Source organism: Rousettus aegyptiacus, unplaced genomic scaffold, assembly GCF_014176215.1.
Source record: "Rousettus aegyptiacus isolate mRouAeg1 unplaced genomic scaffold, mRouAeg1.p scaffold_m13_p_6, whole genome shotgun sequence".
NCBI lineage: Eukaryota > Metazoa > Chordata > Mammalia > Chiroptera > Pteropodidae > Rousettus > Rousettus aegyptiacus.
This window is the reverse complement of record NW_023416309.1, coordinates 105049039-105072739: the sequence shown is the minus strand read 5'-3', so window position 1 is coordinate 105072739 and position 23701 is coordinate 105049039. Positions and strand designations below refer to the sequence as shown.

At 36.6% G+C, this 23701-nt stretch overlaps 1 protein-coding gene and 1 pseudogene across 8 annotated transcripts in view; one reads left to right on the top strand and one right to left on the bottom strand.

The window, feature by feature from the left end:
• The window catches only part of HELZ (helicase with zinc finger), a 136756-nt gene that overhangs the window by 22245 nt on the left and 90810 nt on the right, over positions 1-23701 (bottom strand). For all 8 annotated transcript variants that reach the window (XM_016129180.2, XM_016129187.2, XM_016129156.2 and 5 more), the window contains 8 exons: positions 22612-22816; positions 16778-16829; positions 15847-16037; positions 13882-14089; positions 8775-8854; positions 4309-4879; positions 3663-3909; positions 2349-2865 (listed from right to left, as the gene is read on the bottom strand). In XM_016129180.2, the coding sequence (XP_015984666.2) occupies positions 2349-2865; positions 3663-3909; positions 4309-4879; positions 8775-8854; positions 13882-14089; positions 15847-16037; positions 16778-16829; positions 22612-22816 (2071 nt within the window). The remainder of the gene's footprint in view (positions 1-2348; positions 2866-3662; positions 3910-4308; positions 4880-8774; positions 8855-13881; positions 14090-15846; positions 16038-16777; positions 16830-22611; positions 22817-23701) is intronic.
• Positions 12346-12464, top strand: LOC118604327 (annotated as a pseudogene).

The following is a 23701-nucleotide window of genomic DNA, read 5'->3' as shown; positions in this document are numbered from 1 at the left end:
AGCAGCCAAGGGAGCACTTACTCAAAAAAAAAAAAAACAAAAAAACCACAACACAGGGAATTTCAGTAAGAACAGAGAGCTCTGTGGTATTTTAACTTGCCCTAGTCCCATCCGCCTGCTCTCCAAGTCAGTGGTAGCCTTGAAATAAGACCCTGCATTTCTGGCACCAGCTCTGAGGAAGCAGAATGGGCCTCATTTTCAAAGAATTGTAGTTATTCATTTTGACCCTGTCTGGCGGCTTTTAAAAAAAAACAAAACAAGACGTAAAAAAACAAAAACAAAAAACAAAAAACAAAACAAAAAAAAACTTGCCTTGTTTTGTCTAACTGAGAATTCAACTTGTGCTTTATAAAGGGGCCATATCAAAAACACTTACAGGCAAATATTTTAGTTGCGGCTACCTGAGGTAATGGATAAACAGTTGAATTAAACAAAAAACTAACGCAATCCTTTGCAGGAAAGGCTGGAGAATGAGATGCTTTAGGGAGTAAGGGCTTTGAACAGCTCTGATACATTCCTAAGAATCCAGAAGACCACACATGTGCTGTGCACATGCTGAGGAAAAACCTAAAAATTTCTCACCTCTGGCTGATCTGGAGGCTCTGCAGGAGCAGGAAGTAAAGGCTAAAACAGAGATGGGAACAGCCTGGCTGAGTACGGAAGGTGTGTCCAGACACACAGACAGACGCCTCTGCAAACACTAGGTGATGCTTTTGATCTGAACATTTAAGGAAATCTCTGCACGATGATTAGTTGATCATTAAGCTAATAGAATTCAGACTTCAGAGGCCACACACAATACATAACTTTAAAAATTAGTTTGGAATTTAAGAATTTAAAATTAAAATTATTTTTTGATTAGTTCAGAAAAGTCACACATCACAACAAAATAAAAAATCAAAAGGATGAGAAAAGACATTCCATGCAAACTGTAACCAAAGAGAGCTGGGGTGACTATACGAAAACCAGAAAGGACAAACTTGAAGAAAAAATTACATGAGAGAAAGGACATTTTATCATTATATAATGATAAAAAGGTCAACTCATCAAAAAGATATAGCAATTATAAATATATGTAAATCTAATGACAGAGCCCCAAAATTGATGAAGCATAAACTGACAAGAGTTGAAAGGAGAAACAGAAAATTCAACAATAATAATTTGAGACTTCAATACACTACTTTCAATAATGAATATAAAACCTAACAGAAGACTGAAGTAAACTGAAAATCTGAACAATATAAACCAAATAGACCTAACTTATTTCTAGAACGCGCCACCTAACAAGAGCAAAATATACGTTCTTCTCCAGGATAGACCATTCATTAGGCCACAAAACCAAAACAAGTTTCAAATTTTAAAAGACTAAAGTTATACAAATATGTTCTCTAACCACAATGGAACGAAATTAGAAATCAGTAACAGAAGGAAATTTGCAAAACTCACCCCAGGTATACTTGTTTTTCTCTAATTTTGCCAAATATGTACTCGACACATTATACTAGAGGTTCTGCCAAGGCAATCAGGCAAGAAAAAGAAATAAAAGGCATCCGGATTGGAAAAAAAAGAACAAAACTATATTTGCAGATGACATTATCTTCTATATTAAAAAACCAAAGGTATCCGCAAAAAAATCTATTAGAGCTAATAAAGAGTTCAGCAAGTTTTCATAGTCTACACCAAATGGAACCCATTCTTGAAGTTTTATAACCTGGAATTGCTAAGGTTTTCATATCAATGAAGGTCCATAAAGATGCTCTTTGGAAATACCTAAGTAGTTAAAGATAAAAATTCAATTTACCGTAAAATGCCTAGTTTAGCAGAATCAATCCTATGTTAAACAATGCAAATTCTGACATTTGGAAATCAGAGTATCATTTTGTATCAATTATGTCAATCTAAGAAACTACCAGGATGAGTGGCAGAAGAAAAAGAATAGCACTTGGAATCGGCCATTGGCTGAGACGGCCAACCTCCACAGAAAGCTCTGATTAACAAAGCTGTAATTAACAAATGTAACCTAAGCAAAAAGATGAGTCACTAAAAACCATTTTCCCAAATTAAACGGGACTAAGCTAGCCTCCTCAGCTCAGTCAGATGTTAAATGTTCCATAACAGCAATAAAAGACTCTAAGGGGCTTCATTTTCCAACAATAATGACCATTCTACAAAGTCTAAAATAAAATAATAAGAGGAAGGAAATTAAAATAAGTTCCAAGATTATCTTCAATAGACTATTAAATTTAATAAGATCTGTCCACTATTATCAAATCCATAAATACTGATATTTTTCATAGTCGACTAGTCCCAAAGGAAAAAAAAAAAAAAGGGAAAAGAAAGGCATTTACCTCTTCCAAGCTAGGGAGCGAAGAAGAAGATACTGTTCGAGATGACAATGGGTGAAATGGCTCTTGACCAACAGCATGTTGATGATTCTGTATTTGTACAAAAGGGTTCTGCGGTGGTCTGTGAGGCAATGGAGGTAGGCCATAGGGAAAACTCGGCCCCATCAGGTGATTCTGTTGTAAGTTAGCAAAAGTCCATGCTCCGTCAGGTGCCAGGTATTTCAAGGGAGGAGGGGCAAGGTGTTCCGATGGCAACGAGAAAGGCGAGCTGAAAATCTGGGGTGGTAGGCGCTGTGGAAATGCTGGGTTGTTGGCGACTTCAACGTCTCTGCTGTTGTCATTAAAGTTAGAAAAGTGGCTACTGTGGTCTGTACCGGATGGGGGAGATGGGACTGCTGGTGGGCTCCTAGTCTGAATTTGTCTATATTGCAAAAGTCTTGATTGAGGTGGTGGCATTTCAGCTAGTTCCCGTGTGTCACTTTGATCACGATTAGACAGTTCTCTGAGTAAGTCTTGAAACCTACATAAAGACGATGAAATATGAGGAGGAGAAAACAAAAGAGAGGCTCTATCACATTAAGGAGAGCTTAGTCAACTATGAGCGCAATTTCTACAAACAAAATCAAAATATATAATTTGAACTAACATTAATTAATCTCAAAGGTAAGCATTAACACTCAATAGATGCTGAACTGAGGACACTAAATATGCCCAGGTACCTGATTTCTTTCTTCTCACTTTGTATTAAAAGCAACTGTCCTTGTCTCTACATGTCTTTGGTAACTGGCAGTGATAAAAAGTCACCATAATGGTGGACTTTATTCAGAAGGCATCAGGAAACACTTCAATGCAGTCACATGACACTGGCCGTAAAAACAAGTTCAGAGTCAGGACTGAACACTAATAAATAACTGTAGTTAAAAGAAGGTAGAATTCTGTGCCACCAGAAAAAAATAATATTAAATTTATCATTTTTAACTTGTAAGCACTAATTTACTTCTGTCCTTATTCATTCTTTAAAAGTACTACTACGGAGTATGAAAAAAACACTGCTGAGTAGGATGGTATGTTTCTATTTTAGAAGAGACTATAAAGCACAGGACCATGTTAATTTACGGCAGATTGTCCATGCCTAGATTTGCACGGAACTCCTTCTAAATCGACTCTCTATATTTTAGGGTCAATCAATAGAACTGTGTAGCACATGCTCAGAAGGCCAGCATCCACTTTCTTTGGGACCAGATTCCAACTTGAGACAACATTCAAGAAAACAGAGTGGGTCATGTTTCACAGGCTATTTTTAGTCTGCCGCAATACCTCGAGTCTGCTGTTTCTGCTTCATCTTCGGCACTGCTGGGGAGCTTCCAGTCTGCCCTCACTGGAGGCTGATGTAATCCAGTGGGTGGCTGAGGAAGGTGTTGGAGGTGAGGATGGGGATGAGGGTGGGGATGGTGTGGGTAAGGAATATTGCCCTGGCTGAGATAGGCATGATGCTCATTCCACTGCTGTAACCGCACCTGCTGCTGCCTTAACGTTTCCAGAGCTACACTCCCATGTACACGATCTGCAAAACATTTGTGAAGAGTTTAAGTTAGCATGCATTCGGGGTTTCCAGTTAATTTTTCAATTTTTACAACACGGTTTTCCCCACAAGGACAAAGAAATGGCTATAACTCGGGTTCTGGAGACAGCAAATGTTTTTTAAATTTGCCAGTAACCACAGTTATGGTGATGATGATGATACTTTTTACCTACATGATGATGTGACCTCGCATCAACCAGATGCTAAATACTATACAGCATTTGGAACTACATTCTGATTACTACACTAAGTGACTGATTTTTGTTGGCATTACTTAAAGAAATGTACCAATCCTGACCCAAATTAATATTGCATAGCATATGTCATTTTAAGTAAATAATCTTTGAATTTGTCACATTCAACAGTGACAGAAGAACTTACCTAAAGCCTCCCCTATAGGCAATCCCGGGGGGTTCTCATCAGTGAAGTTATTCAGATGTGAAGGAAGAACGGGGCCGGGCTGTGCGATGGCTCGCAGGGGACTGTGGCCTTCTTGCAGCATGGGCGAGGGCTGCTGCTCAGCAATCACAGCCTCTGCGGGAGGGGACTGAGGTCGATGAGAAACTGCATTATTAAAAAAAGCACTGTTGGGTCCTGCCTGATAGGCAGGAGAAAGTTGAGAAGGTGGCTGCTGAGTCAGCTGATTCAAAGGATTCTGCTGCTGGACCACCTGATTTGGTTGCGGTGGCATTTGATTTGGTTGTTCAGGCAAATTATTCTGCTGCTGATTTAACAAGGCGTGCTGCTGCGGCATTGGAAATGGTGGTCTTGGTAGCGGGGGCAGGGGATGAAAATGACGGCTGGGGATTGCGTACTGTGTGTGGGGAGCAGGAAGAGGAAGATTTATGTGTCTTGGGTTGAGATTATCTTTGCGATGAAATTTAGTATTGGGATAAACAACGCCAGGACGTGATTCAGGACTTCTGTTATGTGGATTTGACTCCAAATCAATCTAGAAAAAAATAAGAAGTCTTTCTTAACCGCAGAAGATTTGAGAGCTGTGGCTCTCCACCCTTCCCCACCCCTAGCACGTCTTAAGGATTTGATACATTCTTATCAGTATTGCAGGAGTGCTCGGCGCTTAATCAATCACTATCTGACAATCAAATGAGGGAATAAATACATTTTTAAATCAGGAAAGACAAAATAAACAGCATATTAAATCTGAGTCATAAGAAGACATACTGCCATTTTATTAGCATGCCCAATCTAATCCCTTTAAAAACATTATTTTTAATTTCACACTTTCTTCCTTGGAAAAATAATCATTTCTTTCTTTCTAAAATAAATCATTAAAATGTGTTCTTCCCTTCTTATTTTATTGTCTTTATATATCTCTTTTCTCCAACATACCTATATTAAAAAAAAAAAAAAAAAACACCTTGTTTCAATTTAAATGCTTTAAAGTAAACAATTTATATATCATCTTTGCATAATGAGTTTGGTTATTATTTTTTACCATTAGATGTTGACATTTATTCCTTCATCAAACATTTACGGAGGGCTTACCAAGGGCATTGTGCCTGGTGCTGGAGATTAAAAAGCAGTAAGAAGACAGTCTGCGTCCCCAAGAGCTTAGAGAAGGGGTTGGCAAACTGTGGCGCCCAGGCCACTTCCGGCCCAATAGATTTTTGTAAGTAAAGTTTTGGAACATAGCCATACTCATTTGTTTACATATTATCTATGGCTGCTTCCTCACTACAATGGCAGAGCTGAGTGGATGCAACAGAAATATGAGCCACAAAGCAGAAGATCTGGCCTTTTGCAGAAAAAGTTTGCAAAGCCCTGTTTTAGAGTCCAGGAGAGGATACCAACATCTAAACATAAAATCAGAGGTACTATGAGAGGAAATGATATCCTAGTGCCTAGGAAGAGATCCTAGTGCCTGAGAAGATTTAAAATGGCTCTTCGCAGAGGCTATGACATTTGAGTTGAATCCTGCACAAAGAGCTGGATTTTCCAGGGAGAGAAGGATATCCTAGGTAAAGGTGACAGCTATGCAAAGGTGGAGAAAGGAGAAAAGGTATGGCAGATCAGAGGAGCATGAGAAGTTCTGAGTGCATAGACACAGCTGTAACTACACGTGTTTAGATGTTCATTTCCCCCTTCTTGACATCAGATGAAACTGCAAGAGCCCAATAACACAAGACCTTGAATGACTCAATACTGAGCATAAACATTTTTTAAATCCTGTAAACCGTGGCAAGTTACCAAAGGTTTGTAAGCTAGAGAATGCTGTCAACCTTCTGAAACACAAGTTTGATCATAAGTGGTGACAATTTGTGAAAAATAAAATATAAAGGGGAAACTACTGTCAAACACTCCATGCTTTGTGTTGGTCTATCAATCTCCCTACAAGTTTGAATGTTGAAATAGTCACCGAAGGCGCTCGCGCCGGAACGGACCATACCAAGAACACAGGACAGGCAGCTTGTTCCTCAATGGAAGGACGCCTGGGGCACACCTGGCAACGAGGCTACTGCAACCAATGGCTGCAACGTGCCAGTCACGCCCCAAGTGCACTCTCGTCTCTACGCACTTGCTCAAATGGGCCGCCATTAAATTTAGCCAACGAGGTCCTTAAGATCACTAGGTGTATATACATTGTCTAGAAAATGAAATGAGAAGGATGAAACTCCGTCCCAGGCTTCCCAAGCAGCTGCAATGCCTGCTCTTCAGAATCTGATTAAGGTTCTTCATAAACACTTTGCCCCATAAATCTTCATCTTTTCAATGACTGATGCTACATTTGGCTGTGATACACTTTTTTTCCAAAGGTACTGTTGATATGCATACTCTGATCACATGAGGGAGACCATGATTAGATGTCAAAGTTGTTTGTGGATAAGCTGCTGTTTTAATTGCCTCTTTCATTTCTGACTTTGACATGGACAGGAAGCTAAGCCAGTCTCACAGAAATTTAGATCAAGACGAGCTACTTCATGATACTATAGGCTAAGCAGGATAGGAGGCTGTAAGGTCTGAAGGAGTCTGAGTCTATTACCAGAATTAGATTGTCCTCTATCACTTTCCTCTTAATTCTGAGTTACTGACTCAAGGAGAGCTAGGAAGTATTTTCCCCCCCAGGCCCCAAGACGAAGCATCATGGTAGGAAAGAAAATGAAACCTGTCTATCAGGTTGCTTAGTCTCCTAACAAGAAGGATCATAACAGAAATTTCAAAACAAGGACATGAAAGACACTCAGCTGTCTTGGCCGCAGTTGCTCTGAGAGCACCTAAGACTTACGCTTGGCTTTTCCTGAGCTGCCTCTGACTACAACCGCCGCTGCTGCTGCACCGGCCTAACGTGCCATTTGTTCTCCTCTGTGCTCCTTCCTGACACACAGGACTTCTGCGTTCACTACAGCTCCCCTCGTCTTCTACCAGCAAGTTCCCTGTCTGCCTCGTTTGCACTGCGGCTCCTCCAGAGGGCACTGAGTCCTTCCAGTTATTGAAACTGTGAGTCAGAGCTGCCTTTGAGACATAAGTAGCTGAGTATAGAGAGCAGCTGCTTAAAGCAAGGCTGAAGTTGGAGATGAAGATTTGGAAGTCCTTATCATGGGGTGGGTATTTAAACTCATGGAATGGACCAGTTTAAAGAAAGAAATGATAGTATGCACAGAGGTGTGGGACAGTGACAGAACCCTGGGAAACGCCAAGTTAAGGACTAAGAACAGATGGGAAGGAGGTACACAGGAACTTATAAAAGGACAGAAGGTCATGTGAAAAGCAGAAATGTGTCACACAGAAACTAAAGAAACAAGATGGTCAAAGATGAGAGAAGCAGAAAATCATGCCAAATATCAAAGTCAAGTAAGACTATAACCGAAGTGTGTTCATGACATTTGGTCGTTTGAAGCACAATAGTTTCATTGACAATTGGTTAATGGACAAATAAAATGATGAGGTGGGAAGTAGAAATTAGGTAGTAATTACAAGAAGATGAAGGTCAGAGAAAGTGTCTTTTAAAAAACATTCTATCAATTTATTTATAGACTGAGGAGGAAGAACCAATAGCTAGAAAGAATCTAAAGGTAAATTAAAAGAAGGGACAAGGTCTGTGAGGGACCAGAAGGGAAGAGATTAGTTTTAATGGGAACTCTTCTCCTGAGACTGGTGATGAGGAAGTAAGGATGTTTGAAGATACAGAAAAGTGATAAGTCTAAGGTTTTAAGTTAACAGGGTGAAATCCTGATGATGGAAGTCTAAGGCAAGGTCATCCTTTGATCATAAAGATAATAGAAAGTAGGAGATGATCAGGCATGAGATAAGCTGCTGAGAAAAATGGGCAAAAGGAGCTAGGTAGTTGTAAAAGAAATGCAGGAGAGCTCCCTCAGGTTCCCTGGGATTAGAAAACATGATTCCAGTGCCATTACCTCAACCAATTTTATTTTCCCTAACTTGTTCACAAATACAGAAGCAGAGAAAATAGAGAAGGAATGGATACAGAGTTAAGAATTTACACAGCAGGTGTGATGAGGTGACAAGGTGAGGGGCATGACGAAGTTAATTCTTCCTTCTTCACTGTAACGGCACTTCCGATGCTGAGATCATTTTCAATGATACATCTGTAGCTGTGTCTTCATTTACTATTTTATCATGGAAAGGCTCTAAATTCAAGTCTATCGTTGAATAGAAACGTACACTGATAAATGAATAATGCAGCCCCAAAATAGGTGGAGGGAGAGAGGGCAACATGACCCACTAGACTGTCATGAAACAATACACAGAAAAGACATACATAAAAAAGGTAAATACTTCGCTTTAAAACATCAAGATTCCAAGATGATCAATCAGACTAAATCTATTAGAACAATGCATTCACTAAATGTAAGTAAGTAGCATACCTGTTTTGATTCTGTAGCCTTTTTCTCTGGTGTTCGAATCTTATTAATTTCAGGTCCTGGATTATTTGTATCACTTTTACCTAAGAAAATATTTTAAAATTCTTATAAATTATCTCCAGTGGATGTTACATTTCCAATGAATATCAAATATTAAACAAAGTAGTAGAATATTTTGAACATCTTTCACCCACTATATCAATTTATATTACTGCTTGAGTTTTGTCCTTAAATTTTCAGTGGCGGTTTCTCCACAAGAAAGAAAATTTATAAGTAAAGCAAACCTCACAAACAAGGCAAAAGTTTGATAAAATAATCTTAAAACAGCAAATAATTCCAAAGATAACAGCCCAATCTCCAGGAATTTACAGCCCCATTTCCTCAAACTAGACAAAGAACTTGGCATTCTTGTCTATTTATAAAGGCTCAAAAATTTAGTCATTTGTAAGTGCAATTAAGCAAAATCCAAATAATAGCCAATCTAAATTAGTAAAGGAGCCTTTATTAAATAAAGATATTCTGAAAGAAATGTAGTGATGCTACTTAAAAGTAATAGATATCAAATTGAATATAAGTGGATGATAAATAATAGAGGAAGCAAATCTAGGTTTAAAATATCATGATTATAATAGACCTAAATAATGCTATTTCATGCATGAGAAGGGCTTTTCATACATAAGAATTAATGGCTAGATATTTTAAATTCCTTGAAAGAATCCTTGATTTGGGTTCTCATTCAAAAACATTCCTTCAGGGATACCACTGATGCAATAAAATAAATTATTGTGCCAGAATAGCCTTACTGCTAAACTTTAAAAAATTAAAACTACAATGTCTGAGATGAAAAATACACTGGATGGAATTAGCATCAGATAAGACAATTTGGAAGAAAAACTTAGTGAACTTGAAGGCAGAGCAATAGAAACTATGCAAAATGAAATACAAAAGGAAAAAGGAACTTCTAAAAAATGAAAAGAGCATCCATGAATTGGGGGGAAACTTTAAGCAGACTAATATAGGGGTAGTTGGAATTCCTAAGAAGAGAGAAGGTAAGACAGAAAAAATATCTGAAGAAAATAAAGGGTCTGAAATTTCCAAACTTGATGAAAACTCTAAACCATTGATCCAAGGAACTCAACAAACCCCAAACACAAGAAGCATAAATAAGATTACACCAAGGAATATTATAATCGAATAGCTAAAACCACTGTAAAAGTCTTAAAAGCATCCAGGGGGAAAAAAAGACATGTTTCAGACAGACAGAAAAACGAAGATACGGGTGACATCAGACTTCTCCCTGGAAACAATACAAGAAAACAGTAGAGAAACATAATAAAGCACTGAAAGAGAAAAATTGTCAACCAAGAATTCTATACTCTGCAAAAAAATTCTTTAAAAATTAAAGTAAAATTTAAACATTTTCAGAAATACAAATGCTGAAAGAATTCATCACCATCAGAGCTATACTACAAGGAATGTCAAAAGTAGTCCTTCAGGCAGAAGGAAAATTATACCACATGGAAATATAAATACATAAAAAGAAATAAAGATTACTAGGAATGCTAACTACATGGATAATAGAAAAGATTATTTTTATTATTATTTAAAACTCTTTAAAAAGGTACTTGGATGTTTAAACAAAAATAACAACAACGTCTGGAGCTTACAATATATGTGAAAGTAAAATGCATTATAACAATATCATAAAGGCCAGGAGAGAAAACACTGAAATATTGTAAGGTTCTTTTACTACACGTGAAGTGGTAAATATAAAATTGGAAAACAGACTATGATAAGTTAAATATGTGTACTATAAACCCTAAAGCAAATACTAAAACAACAAAGGTATAGCTAACTCGCCAACAAAAGAGATAAAATGGAATCATTAAAAAAAAAAAAATGCTCAACTAATCCAAAAAGAAAGCAGAATAAAAAAGGGGGATGGAGAAGGACAAAAAGCAGATTGGACAAATTAAAAACAGATACAGCAAGATGCAAAAATCAAGCTTAACTATATCAATAATCACCTTAAGTATAAATGGTCTAAACAACCCAATTAAAAGAGATTGTTATAATGGATTTAAAAAAAAAAAATCAAGAGCTAACCATATGCTATCTAAAAGAAATGCACTTTAAATATAAAGACACGAATAGATTAAAAGTAAATGGTCACAAAAAGATATACTGTGCTAACACTAGTTAAAATAAAGCTAAGTGGCTTTCAATATGAAGCAAAGTAGATCTCAGAGCAAAGAATATTACCGGGATTAATGAGGTTATTCCATAATGACTATGGGTTACTTAATCAAGAACACGTTATCTTAAGTGTTTAGGTACCTAATTTCATCAAGCGTACCTTAAAGGAAAAATAGACATAAATATCAATTATTTTTGGATATCTCAATGTTTTTCTCTCAATATTTATATTTTTTAAATGTAGGCAAATATCAGCAAGGATACAGTAGACTTGAACAATCCTATCAACAAATTTGATCTAATTAACATTTACAGAGCACTTTATTCTTCTCAAATGCATGTGCAAATTTACAAAGACAGACCATATCCTGGACCATAAAACAAATTTCAGAAAATTCAAAATGATTCAAGTCATACAAAATATGTTTTCTTACCATAGTGGAATTAAAGTAGGAATCAATAACAGAAAAATTCTTAGAAAACCCCTCAATAATTAAAAACTAAAACTCACCTTTCTAAATAATGCATGGACCTAATTTCAAGAGAAATTAGAAAGTGTACTGAACTGAATGAAATGAAAACACAGCACTGTAACTTGTGGGATGCACTAGTGGAGAGGAGACTTACAATGCTAGATGTCTATGTCAACCTAAGCTTTCACCTGAAAAAACGATGTACGGGAGTTGTATACTGAAAACGAGAGAGACAGACAGACAGACACACAAAGATGCCCTGTTCATATACCAGAAGACTCAATATTGTTAAGATGTTAATTCTCCCCAAATTGACCTATAGATTCAATACAATCCCAATCAAAATCCCAGCAGGGCTTTTTTTGTAGAAACTTACAAGCTGATTCTAAAATGTATATGGAAATGCAAAGGACCTGGAATAGATAATTTTGAACAAAGGTGAAGGATTTATACTACCTATTACAAGACTTTTATAAAGCTATAGTAATCAAGACAGCACGCTTGGCAAAAACATAAACATATGCATAAATAGAAAAGAACAGACTTCACATATCTGCTCAACGGATTTTCAGGACAGGCCCAAGTTAATTTAATAGAGGAAGGACTGTTTTCAACAAGTGCTCAAACAACTGAACATACACATCCAAAAACAAAACAACAAAATACCCTTCAATTCTTAGCTCACACCATATACAAAAATTAATTCAAAATGGACGTAATGTAAGAGCTAAAACTATGGAACTGCTAGAAAAAAAAAAGATGATCTTTTTGATCTTAGATAAGGCAAAAATTTTTAGATACAACACCAAAATATACCCTATGAAATAAAAAAATAGATAAAATGAACTTCATCAAAAACACAAACTTCTACTCTTTGAAAGATACTATTAAGAAAATGAAAACACGTCTATGACCACGCCACCCTGAACGTGCCCGATCTCGTCTGATCTCGGAAGCTAAGCAGGGTCAGGCCTGGTTAGTACTTGGATGGAAGACCACCTAGGAAGACCAGGTGCTGTAGGCGTTAAAAAAAGAAAAAGAAAAGAAAAAAAAATGAAAAGGCAAGCTGTATTCTGGGGAAAAATATTTTCAAAACAAATATTTAATTAAAGATTTATATCCAGAATGTATAAAGAACTCTTATGATATAATAAACAAAGAAACCAATAAAAAATGGGCAAAAGATATTAATAAGACACTTCATCAAAGATATACAGATGGCAGATGAGCTCAGTGAAAAGAAACTCAACATCATTAGTCATTAGGAATATACAAACTTCGACTACAATCTGATACTATCAGATACCCACTAGCAAGGGTAAAATTAAGACTGACAATATTAAGTGCTGATGAGAATGTGGAGTAACTGGACGTCTCATACATGACTAGCCCAAATTAAAAATGCTTCCGCCGCCTTCGAAAATAATATGGCAGTTTCTTAAATTGTTAGCTATGTATTTATAATGTGCTTTGAGTATAATGTATTTACCCGAAGAAGTGAAAATATATGTTCACACATATGTTCATGGCAGCTTAGGAGCCAAAAATTAAAAATAAGGTATCTATCAATTAACGGATCAATAAACACACTGGTGCATCTGCATAATGAATACTAATCGACAGTAAACAAGGAACAAACAACTGACACAGATAGCATGGATAAATCACAAAAGCATTATGCTAAGTGAACGAAGCCTAACTTAAAAAACTGCATACCCTATAATTCCGTTTTATGACATACCAGAGTAAAGACAAAATTACAGGGACAACAGTCAGATTAGTGGGTGCCCACTGAGAGTTGGAGGAGATGGACCATCAGCAAAGAGATACGGGAGAACTAACTGAGGTAATGTAAATACTGTGTATCCTGATTCAGTGGTGATTAACAACTCTGTATATTTGTCAAAACATGTCAAACTGCACGTTTTAGAAGTGTGAATTTTACTGTATAGAAATCATACCTCAATAAACCTGACTTTAAAAATTATAGAGAGTAATTTTTTGTTATTTATAATTCTAGTAGACAAGAGACTATGACTTGCATAAGAAACAACTACTTTAAATCAACTATTGCTATAGCAGCACTAACTTTCAGTACACCACAAAAATATACTGGGTCAACAAAAATGTTTAACAAAAGAGGGTTTTCTGTCTCGGTGTTAAATGACTACCATTTAAAACACTTTAAATATTAAAATTTAACTTTTTTAGAAAATTGGTAATACCAATCATAAGTGGTAGATTACACACAAATTTTGTATCTGTGTATGTTTTTTTATATTCTGGAGAGAAGATCCACAGTTTTTATGTTAGATTTTTTTTCTCAAAGAGTTCAATAATCTATAAACAAATTAATAATCATACTGTTAAAGGAACTTTATATGTTGCTACAACCTGGCATATCATTAATTTAGGAACATGAAAACAGCAAAGCACCTCACCATTTCGATTTTGCTCATGTTGATCCTTCTCCTGATGCTGGTTTTGTGGTTGCCCTATGCTGACCGGTGGATGGTGCCCAAGGCCGTAAGGGATAGGAGACCCCCGTCCATGTGTCTGCAAGAGGTTCATGTTGTAGGCCATCGCTGCCTGGTGGGTAATGATTCGAGGATCAACTGCAAACCTACCCTGGTACCCTGTCCATGGTACCTAGATTATTACAAGAAACAAAATAACTGCATCAAGCACATTTTGGAAGGACAACAGCTATAGTATTATTGATTATGAAAAAGCAAACAAACACACAGAGAGACATGTTGATTTTATCAAAATGAATAACTATAGAGTCAATGCTAATAGCAACAATTGGTAGAATTACTGCTACACCTTAACTGGTCAAAAAGTGGCTCCCTGAATCTTGAGCATGTTAAGAGAAAACTAATCATTTTTCAGGTTAGGAAGAAATTGAAGACTTAACATTGGTAATTATTCCTTGAGGCATTAAATCATTTTGTAATTGTTAATCATTTCCCCTCAATATGAACACATACATGTCACAGATTACCATGAAAATTATCTTTTAAAGTCATAAATGTATAATTATATGATTGAATAGACCAAATAAGAAAATAAGGGAAAAATTAAGAGTTTAGTCTAAGGAGCCCCAACTCAAAAAAAAAAAATAATAATAATAATAATTAGTAGTCCAACTTTATAAGAATAACCAAAAAATTTAATGTTCATTTATGATAGGCAAAATTCAAACTGGTCATTAGTTTAGTTAATGTTTTTAATTTAACTCTCCCCTTACTTAAGTTATGGAAACAGAAAATTTCTTAGGTGTGTCTGAACACATAATCCCTGCAGTGTTAGCATAAAAAGAATAAATACAATGACATCTGAGCTACTGCCCCTATTATTTTATTATAATATAACTGCTAAATGCAGACTCTTAGAATCTTATATAATAAAGGCCTCTTTGACCTAGTAAAATGAAATATAAATCCTACGGGACTTACTATTTAAAGCGGATGATGTATAATGTTGCCAGGCTGTCGGGGAAGAAATAACTCAGCTAAAATTGAAAGCCTATGGGGAGTGGGCATAAATTACATATTTCTTACTGACAGTTATTTCATTGGCTGCCTTGATTGTGAACTATCATGACCAATACGGCTGAGAAATGTCTGCAGCTCAGCATTTTTCCACTTTTGGGGTGTGGGCATGGTGCCAAAGACCCTTGGTAATGATCACCCCACCCTGAAAGTACAGCACTTGCCTTAAATGAAAGGCTTTCTAGGCTAAAATTCCTGAATTTGGAAATATTAGTATACCAGCAAATTAACAAAGTTACCAATATATTCAAATATCTTTAAAGAAATAAAAATGAGTTTTACATGAGATGGAAGCCCTTCAAAAATTAAAGTTTTAGAAAGGATTTAATAATGTTTTTAAGTACCGGTAAGATTTCATCAGGCATGGAATTTCTTGGATAAATTTAGATCCAACTGAGTTACACTAATCCAAGCCTCTATGCCTCCTCCAAAGAACTGTTATTTGTTAGGAAGGGTTGGTGAATTACACAAGAAGAAAAAGCAAAACCTAAAAGAAAACATCACTTTACAAAACAAGGGACCAATTTCTACTTCTGTTAACTGTTAGCCCAAATTTCCTCAGTAAAAATATTTTAAAAGAATATAAAGTCTTCTCAATCGAAATATCCAATTAACAGATTTCTTCATAGCCATTGACAATCTTGTAACATATTGTAAGCAACAATTCACATTTCTTTGGCTTCGGTCATTTCAGATTTTGAAGGTCAAGTATATGAACTGCTTTAAAGGAAGCGTACAAGCTTTGAAAAGTTTTTGTAAAAAAGAAGTTGGTAGACATTATTTGTGATAGTAACTAATTTAGTGAAGTCTGTTTCATTTTACTCAACAGAAGTATCTCAAACGTCCACTTACAGGTAAAGGCACCGACATAACTACATTCCCTCCATAGACAGCAGGTACATAAAGAATACTTGTCCCAGTGTGAGGATCTATTCTCTGAACAGGGCTTGGAGATTTCCCCAAATTTGGGTGAGGTCCAAGAGGGGGTGGAGGAGTATATGCTCTAATAGGATTGCCAATAAGAACGGAAGGGTTGGGTTGAACTGAAAAATAAATAGAGAAAGGATGCACTCAACAGCTGAACATATTCACCTAAAATAATTCACATCATCCAACAGCAAAATATATTTCCCAGGCTTGCCACAAGATATCTTACAAAGAATTATCAGTGTGAACGAGTAACACATATTTAAAAAAATAATAACCATTTAAAAATGTTCCCTAAAATTAGCTTGAGCTATACAACGTATTCCTTTTTTAAACTAGTATAATTTTAAATGTCTTCTGAGGCTGGAGATGTGTCCTTCAAGAGAGAAAGCCATGCGCAAACACACACTCAGTAAACATCCTTCCAAGACTAGGAAAATATATACAATTCTTTGGAATAAAGTTTTGACTTGCAATTGTAACAAAGCCATGTAGTAAATGAAGGATAAACAATTATTATTTTAAAAGCGTAACACTGCAACATTTAAAAACATTAACTTTACCTTGAAATGTGTATGACCCAACATTTATAGGATATAAATATGTTCCAAAAACTTATGTTGCATTAAAGGCTTCCATGTTTTTCCTCAAAGTTTCCCAATATATACCTTGGTGCCGACAAAATCGTCCCGTTCCAGAAGTGACATATAAGACTTGCGTGAGTTCCGATGTGTCCCTGTGTGTGTGTGTGTGTGCGCGCGCGCACATGCGTGCGCACACGTGTATCCCTCGCCCCACCTTCTCCATGCTAACGATGAAATTTGGGGTAAAATTTGGGGCAAGTTTTTCCACTTACCAATTCCATCATTCTGGAAATGATCATTCTGGGTATGATGGAGGTTTTTCCCCTTTACAGAAAAAAAATAAAAACAAATGTATAATAAACACATTTAATATTAGAAAACAACTATTTTTCCTAACCCTATGCAAAAAAATGTATACGGCAATTATTAAAATTTGAAGACTGTGAGTCTGTAGTTAATAACCATGAGACTGCTCTCAAACTTTCTTTTTAAATATTGTCACATTGCTAGAACTGAAATGTTCTCAGCTTCAACTTAAGGACATCTAAAATTTTTATTAAAAACTTTTATATAAAGAAATATGCAATCAATGACTGAAACCCAAGTTCTATTCCTTTGCAGCTTCTCTATAAATTTTCTATGAATTAATGGATGAAATATAAAAGTTGTTTTTCAAGGGAAAAATATCAGTCTTCAATTCTTGAGGATGAGAACCTTCAAAACAATAACATGAATATGAATATGGTTTGAGATTAATGATACATTGAGTACAATTCATGGCATCTTAAAATGTAAAAGTGACAGAAAGAACAGAAAAAGACACACTGTCATAATTTAAGAGAATGTACAAATATTCTAGAAAGCAATTTGGCAGCATCAAAAATGTACATACACTTTAATCCGGTGACTGCACTTCCAGAAATGTATCCAAATGAAATAATGGATTTGTGCACAGATGTTCATTACAGCATTGTTTATACATGCGATAAAATGTTAACGACCTCAACGTCCATCAATGAAAGATTTATGAAATAAGCAGTGGCAGATTCATATAATAGTATACTAGTCTTCCATTAAAAATGATGACTTGGGGGCAGAAACAGTATTTGAAGAGACAATGATTCTGAATTTTCAAACTTCAAAAAATTTCTTTCTCTTGACATTGGCTGAATGTAACATACAAAGCCATTATACAAACACAAGTAGCACACTGTACAACTTACCCTTAGACATGCACAAATCTGTTATTTGTATATTACATCTGAAAACTAAAGGTGGAGATAATGTCTATAGTGGGAAGAAAAATTCATTCTTAACTAGAGCTAAAGTATAATGATGCTTCAGTTACCTCCCTCTCAGCAACATTAAATATTCAAATCAGCACAAAGGTCAGTTGGTTAAGTGATGGGCGAGTATGAGAAGGTAAGCTCTAACTCTTAAAAAGTGAGGGAAAAAAATAGAAAGAACCACAGATGGTCCATTAATCAGAAGAGAATGTTCACAGAGATTGGCACTAGCTATAAAAAACAAACTTCTGAGGAATAAAGAATAAGTAAAGTAGGCAGAAAAAAGGATAAAATGAGAAAATGGCAGGCAGCAGAGTGGCAGAAGTAGATGTGAACATCAGAAGCATAAGCAATTAGAAGTGACAACAAGAGCGGCCAGGGGCACATCCACTCACAGAAGAAAGAAGAGCCAATGACGGAGTCAGCAGGTGAGACAGTTCCAAGAGGGGAGCAAACCGTCCAGAGTTCTCAGCCTCTAGGACCCATCAACCAAGAAAACATGGTGGTTTTGGCAATGTGGTAGGCAGAATGCACCCCACACACAAAGTGTGGTAGGCAGAATGCACCCCACACACAAAGACGTCCACACCCTAATCCCTGGAACCCCTGATATGTCATGTGATGAGACAAAAGGGACTCTGCAGATATAATTAAAGTTATGGACTTAAAACAAGGAGGTCATCCTGCATTATCTGGGAAGACTCGCTCTAATCAGGTAAGTCCTAAATTTCTCCAGCTGGAGTCAGAGAGATGCAGCACAAGAGGAAGTAAGAGGTGTGGTGGAAGGGGACGTTCACAGGGATTCCAAGGGAGAGAGGGAGTCAGTGCACCACTGACGGCTCTGAGCCGCAGGCGCCACAGGCAAGAACTGGAGAGAAGCCTCCAGAAGCTTGGAATGGCTCCCAGCTGACAGCCAGCAAAGAAACAAGGACTTCAGTCCTACAACCGCAAGGAATTAGCTTCTGCCAACAACCTGCATGATTTAGAAGGAGACTCTTTCCAGAGCCTCCGGATGAGAGCACAGCTGGCCGACACCTTAACCCTGGCTTGGTGAGACTCAAGCCAAGAAACCAACCAGACATTTGACCCAAAGAAACGTGAGATAACGAATTTGTGGTTTTGAGTCACTAAACTTGTGCTAACTTGTTACAGCAGCAATAGGAAACCAACACAAAGAAAAACATAGTCTGGGGTAACCCTCTACTAAAGCTGGAAGCATGCCAGACGATAGACAACAGCACTCTGGGTGCTGTACAGATCCACTACATTAAAACGCAACCTAGAGCCTATCATGTGAAAAGACGGGCCTATCTACAAGCGTGAGTCAGCACTCTGTACAGTTCAATATAGGGAAAACTCTATTATATTTCAACTTTGCATGCAACTGCAGAACGTAAGTGTACTTGGTCTATACAAAATATAGTGTTTGGTGGCTTATAAAAAAAAATAATGAAGCAGTGAGCTAGAGCTATCCATGTATGTAAAAGTCATTCCATAATGATAATTCCAAACTGTTGCTAATAAATCTCAGAACGTATGTGTATCTTTGGTAGAATGCTAATTAATTCCAGGATTTTATAAGCAAATATAGTTCAGACCTATTTTCTAAGGACTATCTTTTTACTCAACCATTTATTCACTCTAATATTTATTTTTTCATTCATTCATTCTTTAATTGTTTTCCATTTATTTATTCAACAAATGTTTATGAGACCACTGCCTGTCCAGCCCGGGCTAGGCACTAAGGCTTCTGAGCTACACAAGCCTGACACCTTTTCAGATGTCTGGACGGCAAGACAACACAAACAGCGAGAGACAGGTGGTGGAAAACAACTCACAAACTAAAATTTATTAAATAATGCTTTGGTCTTTTCAGAGGATGCATTTTTGAGTATTATCTAACCTCTGAATAGGTTTTATAATGTGTGCAAACGAATCTGTTCCATTTTAGCAAAGCTTCCAAACATTGCTCTCAGCACGTGCCCTAGGAGTTACACAATGAAGAAGGGCATATTATTTCCCTATGTGCTAATTCTGCAGAAGCCCACGAGACAGACACTGCTATAAATGACGCCTGGGAGAGGAAGGCGATGAAGGGTTCTAGGACTACCTACTCCTGGATCCCCTAACATTTTGTACTTTGGCTACCTCACCTTAGTGAGCAGAATGAAGTCATTTGCTAAACACGCGGAGGTTAAGTTTTGTTGCCACACAAAGTCCTGAGGAAGCAAGTCCTGGCGCATTTTTAACCATCATCCAGCCTCTTACTTTTATCTGCATGAAATCTTATTGGGATTTTAAATCTTAATCTAACATTAACAATACTAATTTTTAATATTTCTCAAGCACAGAACTGTGCTGAAAATTAAACATTAAGGAAACTTGGGAACTGAATGGCTTAGCATCACATTTTCAGAAATATCTTTTTCTATCAATGAAGTAAATTCCCCTTTAATCAAAAGACTCTAACACAATAAAATATCTGAAATTTTTTTCAAAATTCTCCAGCGTGTGTATGTGGTGGTGGCGCAGTCAGGAAAGTGGGCTGCGGATGAGACAAGACCAGGAATAAGCTGATAACTAATGAAGCTGGATAACAGGCAATTCATTATACTATTTCTCTACTTGGGTAAATATTTGAAATTTTCTACAATAGAAAGTTAAATAAAAAGACTCCAGTACTTATTCAAATCTCAAAACAGTTTCACAGAAATTTTAAAAATATTTGGAAAAGGAGGGAGATAAGGAGACAAAAATAACCCTTGGCACACAATACCTCAGTTATTTAAAATTATTATTACATATGATGCAATAACAAAATAATTTAAAATAACCAAGTACATAGATAATTTGGTAAACCACTGTGTTAGGGACATAAAAATAACAGGTATCTACTGGATCAGTGAAGATGCTCTAAAAAGTTTTTAAAAACTGGGGAGATGGCTGCTTTGGCCTTTAATTAAACTGAAATAAAAGCCACACTACGGGACGCAGCATAACTATTATTCACTTATTAGATACTTACTAAGCATCCGCTATGTACAAAGAGTGGGGCTGGGTACAGGGGGCCATAAAAAGAATACAGAATAGGAATTTTGTCTACAAGGAGTTTATGGTTTTGGCAAAGCAAGTGGATTCAACATATATTTTCTTCACCTTTAAAATAAAAACAAAAATAAAATAAAAACAAAAACGACAGGATCTTGCTTAGGATCAGAAGACATTTGGGACCATAGCTTGAATCTAGCTTCACCTATATAGACATTAATTGGTGCTTACATTGCTCAATTAAATAAGTAAGAAGACTTTATTGTAGTTATTCTACTGTATTCAAGAAAGCACAAAGAGTATAATGATTTTGCAACATATTAAATAAAAGTAAAATTTTAAAATTTCTACCTGCAGTCCCTACTCTCATACCCTGAACTACTTGCTATTCCCTGTAGAGCCTGTAGAGCTTTCACATAAGCTCTTTCTCAAGCTCATTCATCTAAGCACATATGATGAGCCAGAAGTTCTAGGCAGAGAGGCCAGAGCAGTAACTAACGCAGGCAAAAAGCGCCACCCAGATGGAGCTTCCATTCTAGTTTTTGACATCTCTCCCCAATCTCCCGCTATCCCCAACCACTCAGGGGGCTCCTAGACAAGACCTCCGTGGTAGAAACTGCCTTGAACCCACCTCTTTCCTCTGACCATCACCCTCTAACGTCTGCCACAAGGGGGCCAGAGGCTAATTTCTTAGCTCTGCTGCTCTAAAGCCTACTATAATAGTTGACACGTAGAAGAAACTTACCTATGTGATAAATAATTATCTGTTAATAGTTTAAGCTTTATAAATCTATAAGATACATTTATGCGAAATGCTTAATCTAGTAACCCCAAATTGCTAAAGCACTATTGCACATTAGGTTCGTTTTTATTAAACTAAGAATATACGACAGTATATTAACACAGAAAATAGTTCTATTCTCAGCTTAATACATATTTAGCTAAAAGATTTTCAAGATGTTTTACTGCTTACATATTAGGTTCTATATTTTTTAAATGAAGCCCAAAACTGACATACTCTATTAACTCATGTCAATAAGTTTAATAACATGCTGAGGACTACAAATATACCAAAACACTGGAACACATACTAAATGTGTCATTCTCATAATTTTCTTTTCTAGATGGTAAGTGCGAGCATTTCTTTTTTTCAGGCACTCTAGCAAATAAGCCAGCTGTCTTTGCCAAAAATAACTACGGTTCAAAAGTGGGAACGGCTTTGACTCTCCCATCTCCACTCCCTTTGACTGGACTACTTCTCATATAACAAATATAGGTCAAAAATCAACTAAAGTTATCTTCAAGAAGTCGGCCAAATTTTTTCACTGTGTCAAACACCACTTGAAATGAACTGGTTATCAACAAAGAATTAGAACTATTTTCTTTATACAAATGTTGTTTTTATAATACTATTCCTTGTAAATAATAATACGCTTTTAATAACAGTCATAGTCTTTAAACTGCTTCATTTTAGTCACATCTTGCTAAAGTAAGTCTATCAGCAGAGAGCCCTGGGAGGCTACATTACTCAAAGGACACCAGAAGAAATCAGGCACTTGGAAACTTTCTGAGGGCGGTTATGACATTAAGCATGGCTAAACACCATGCTGCCTTCCCACTCGCACGTCCACACCAGACGGGTCCTTACGGAAGAGCTCGATACCAAACATGACCTTGACCTCCAACACCGGAAGTAACATGCGGCCCAGCAAACTCTGACACTCCTGCGCTCCCCCACCGATACCGTCTTCGACCTCACTGTCAGGCTGTACCTTGGGGGGTGACTGCTGCAGCTTGGTGGCACTTCCTGAAGGCTGCAGTCTCAGAGCCCGTGGGATGAATTCGGGTGCCAGGGGATTCAATACGTATGTCTTCTTTAGCTCTAAAGCCTCTAGCTGAGCTTTGATCTGTTCAAAAGTGATTCCGTGCAGGCTATTATTTTCATGACAGAGGGCAATAAATCGCTCCCAAAATTTCCTACAGAAAAGATCAAGAAGATCAGTTCACAATTCCAGTGGATGGGATCACCAAAATGAACAAAAGCAACTAAACATAATTTCAAGTTTCCTCCCCATCACAACTCCTTACGTCCAATATTCACTTGACTATGATTCAGATATAATCTCCCCACTAAATCATAAGACTTCAGAAGCTTGATTTTGAAATTAGAGTTGTGTCTAATATTGCAAAACATACAACGTACTCAATCTCAGCCTATCAATCACAAGTAATATAGTCAATGCTCAACTATTCACACTAACTTAGAATGGTGGTTTTTGCTATCTACATATAGTAAGGATTTCAAAACTGATAACTCATTTTATAAAAGATTTATACTTCTGGGCATACTTATATATGTGTGTGTGTGTGTATGTTTATATACACATTATATACACATATACCTCTCTCTTTCCCTCTCTCTCTCTCTCTCTCTCTCTCTCTCACACACACACACACACACACACACACACACACACAAAATTAAACTATTCTGAATTATGGAGTCAAAGTAGCCTAGTAAATCTGAGCCACAAAGCAGATACTCCCCTCATGAAGATTCTTAAGAAATAATTTACTACTTCTATATTTTTCTCTTACTTAACAAATGTTTATCACAAGCACAAGTTATAACATTAACTAACTGTTAAAAGTTAAATTAATTATGGAAAATACAGGAAGCTTGCATGCTAATTTTAAGGTTGATTATTCATTTCCTAATCAAATTAATAAATACTAAAAGAGAAAAATACATTTAAAACTTGTTGCCATTGTACACTGTTATTCCTAAAGGTTTGAAAATTGCTCTCCAAATATTAAAATATTAAATACATATTACAAAAGACAACATATAAAGAGTTTAAA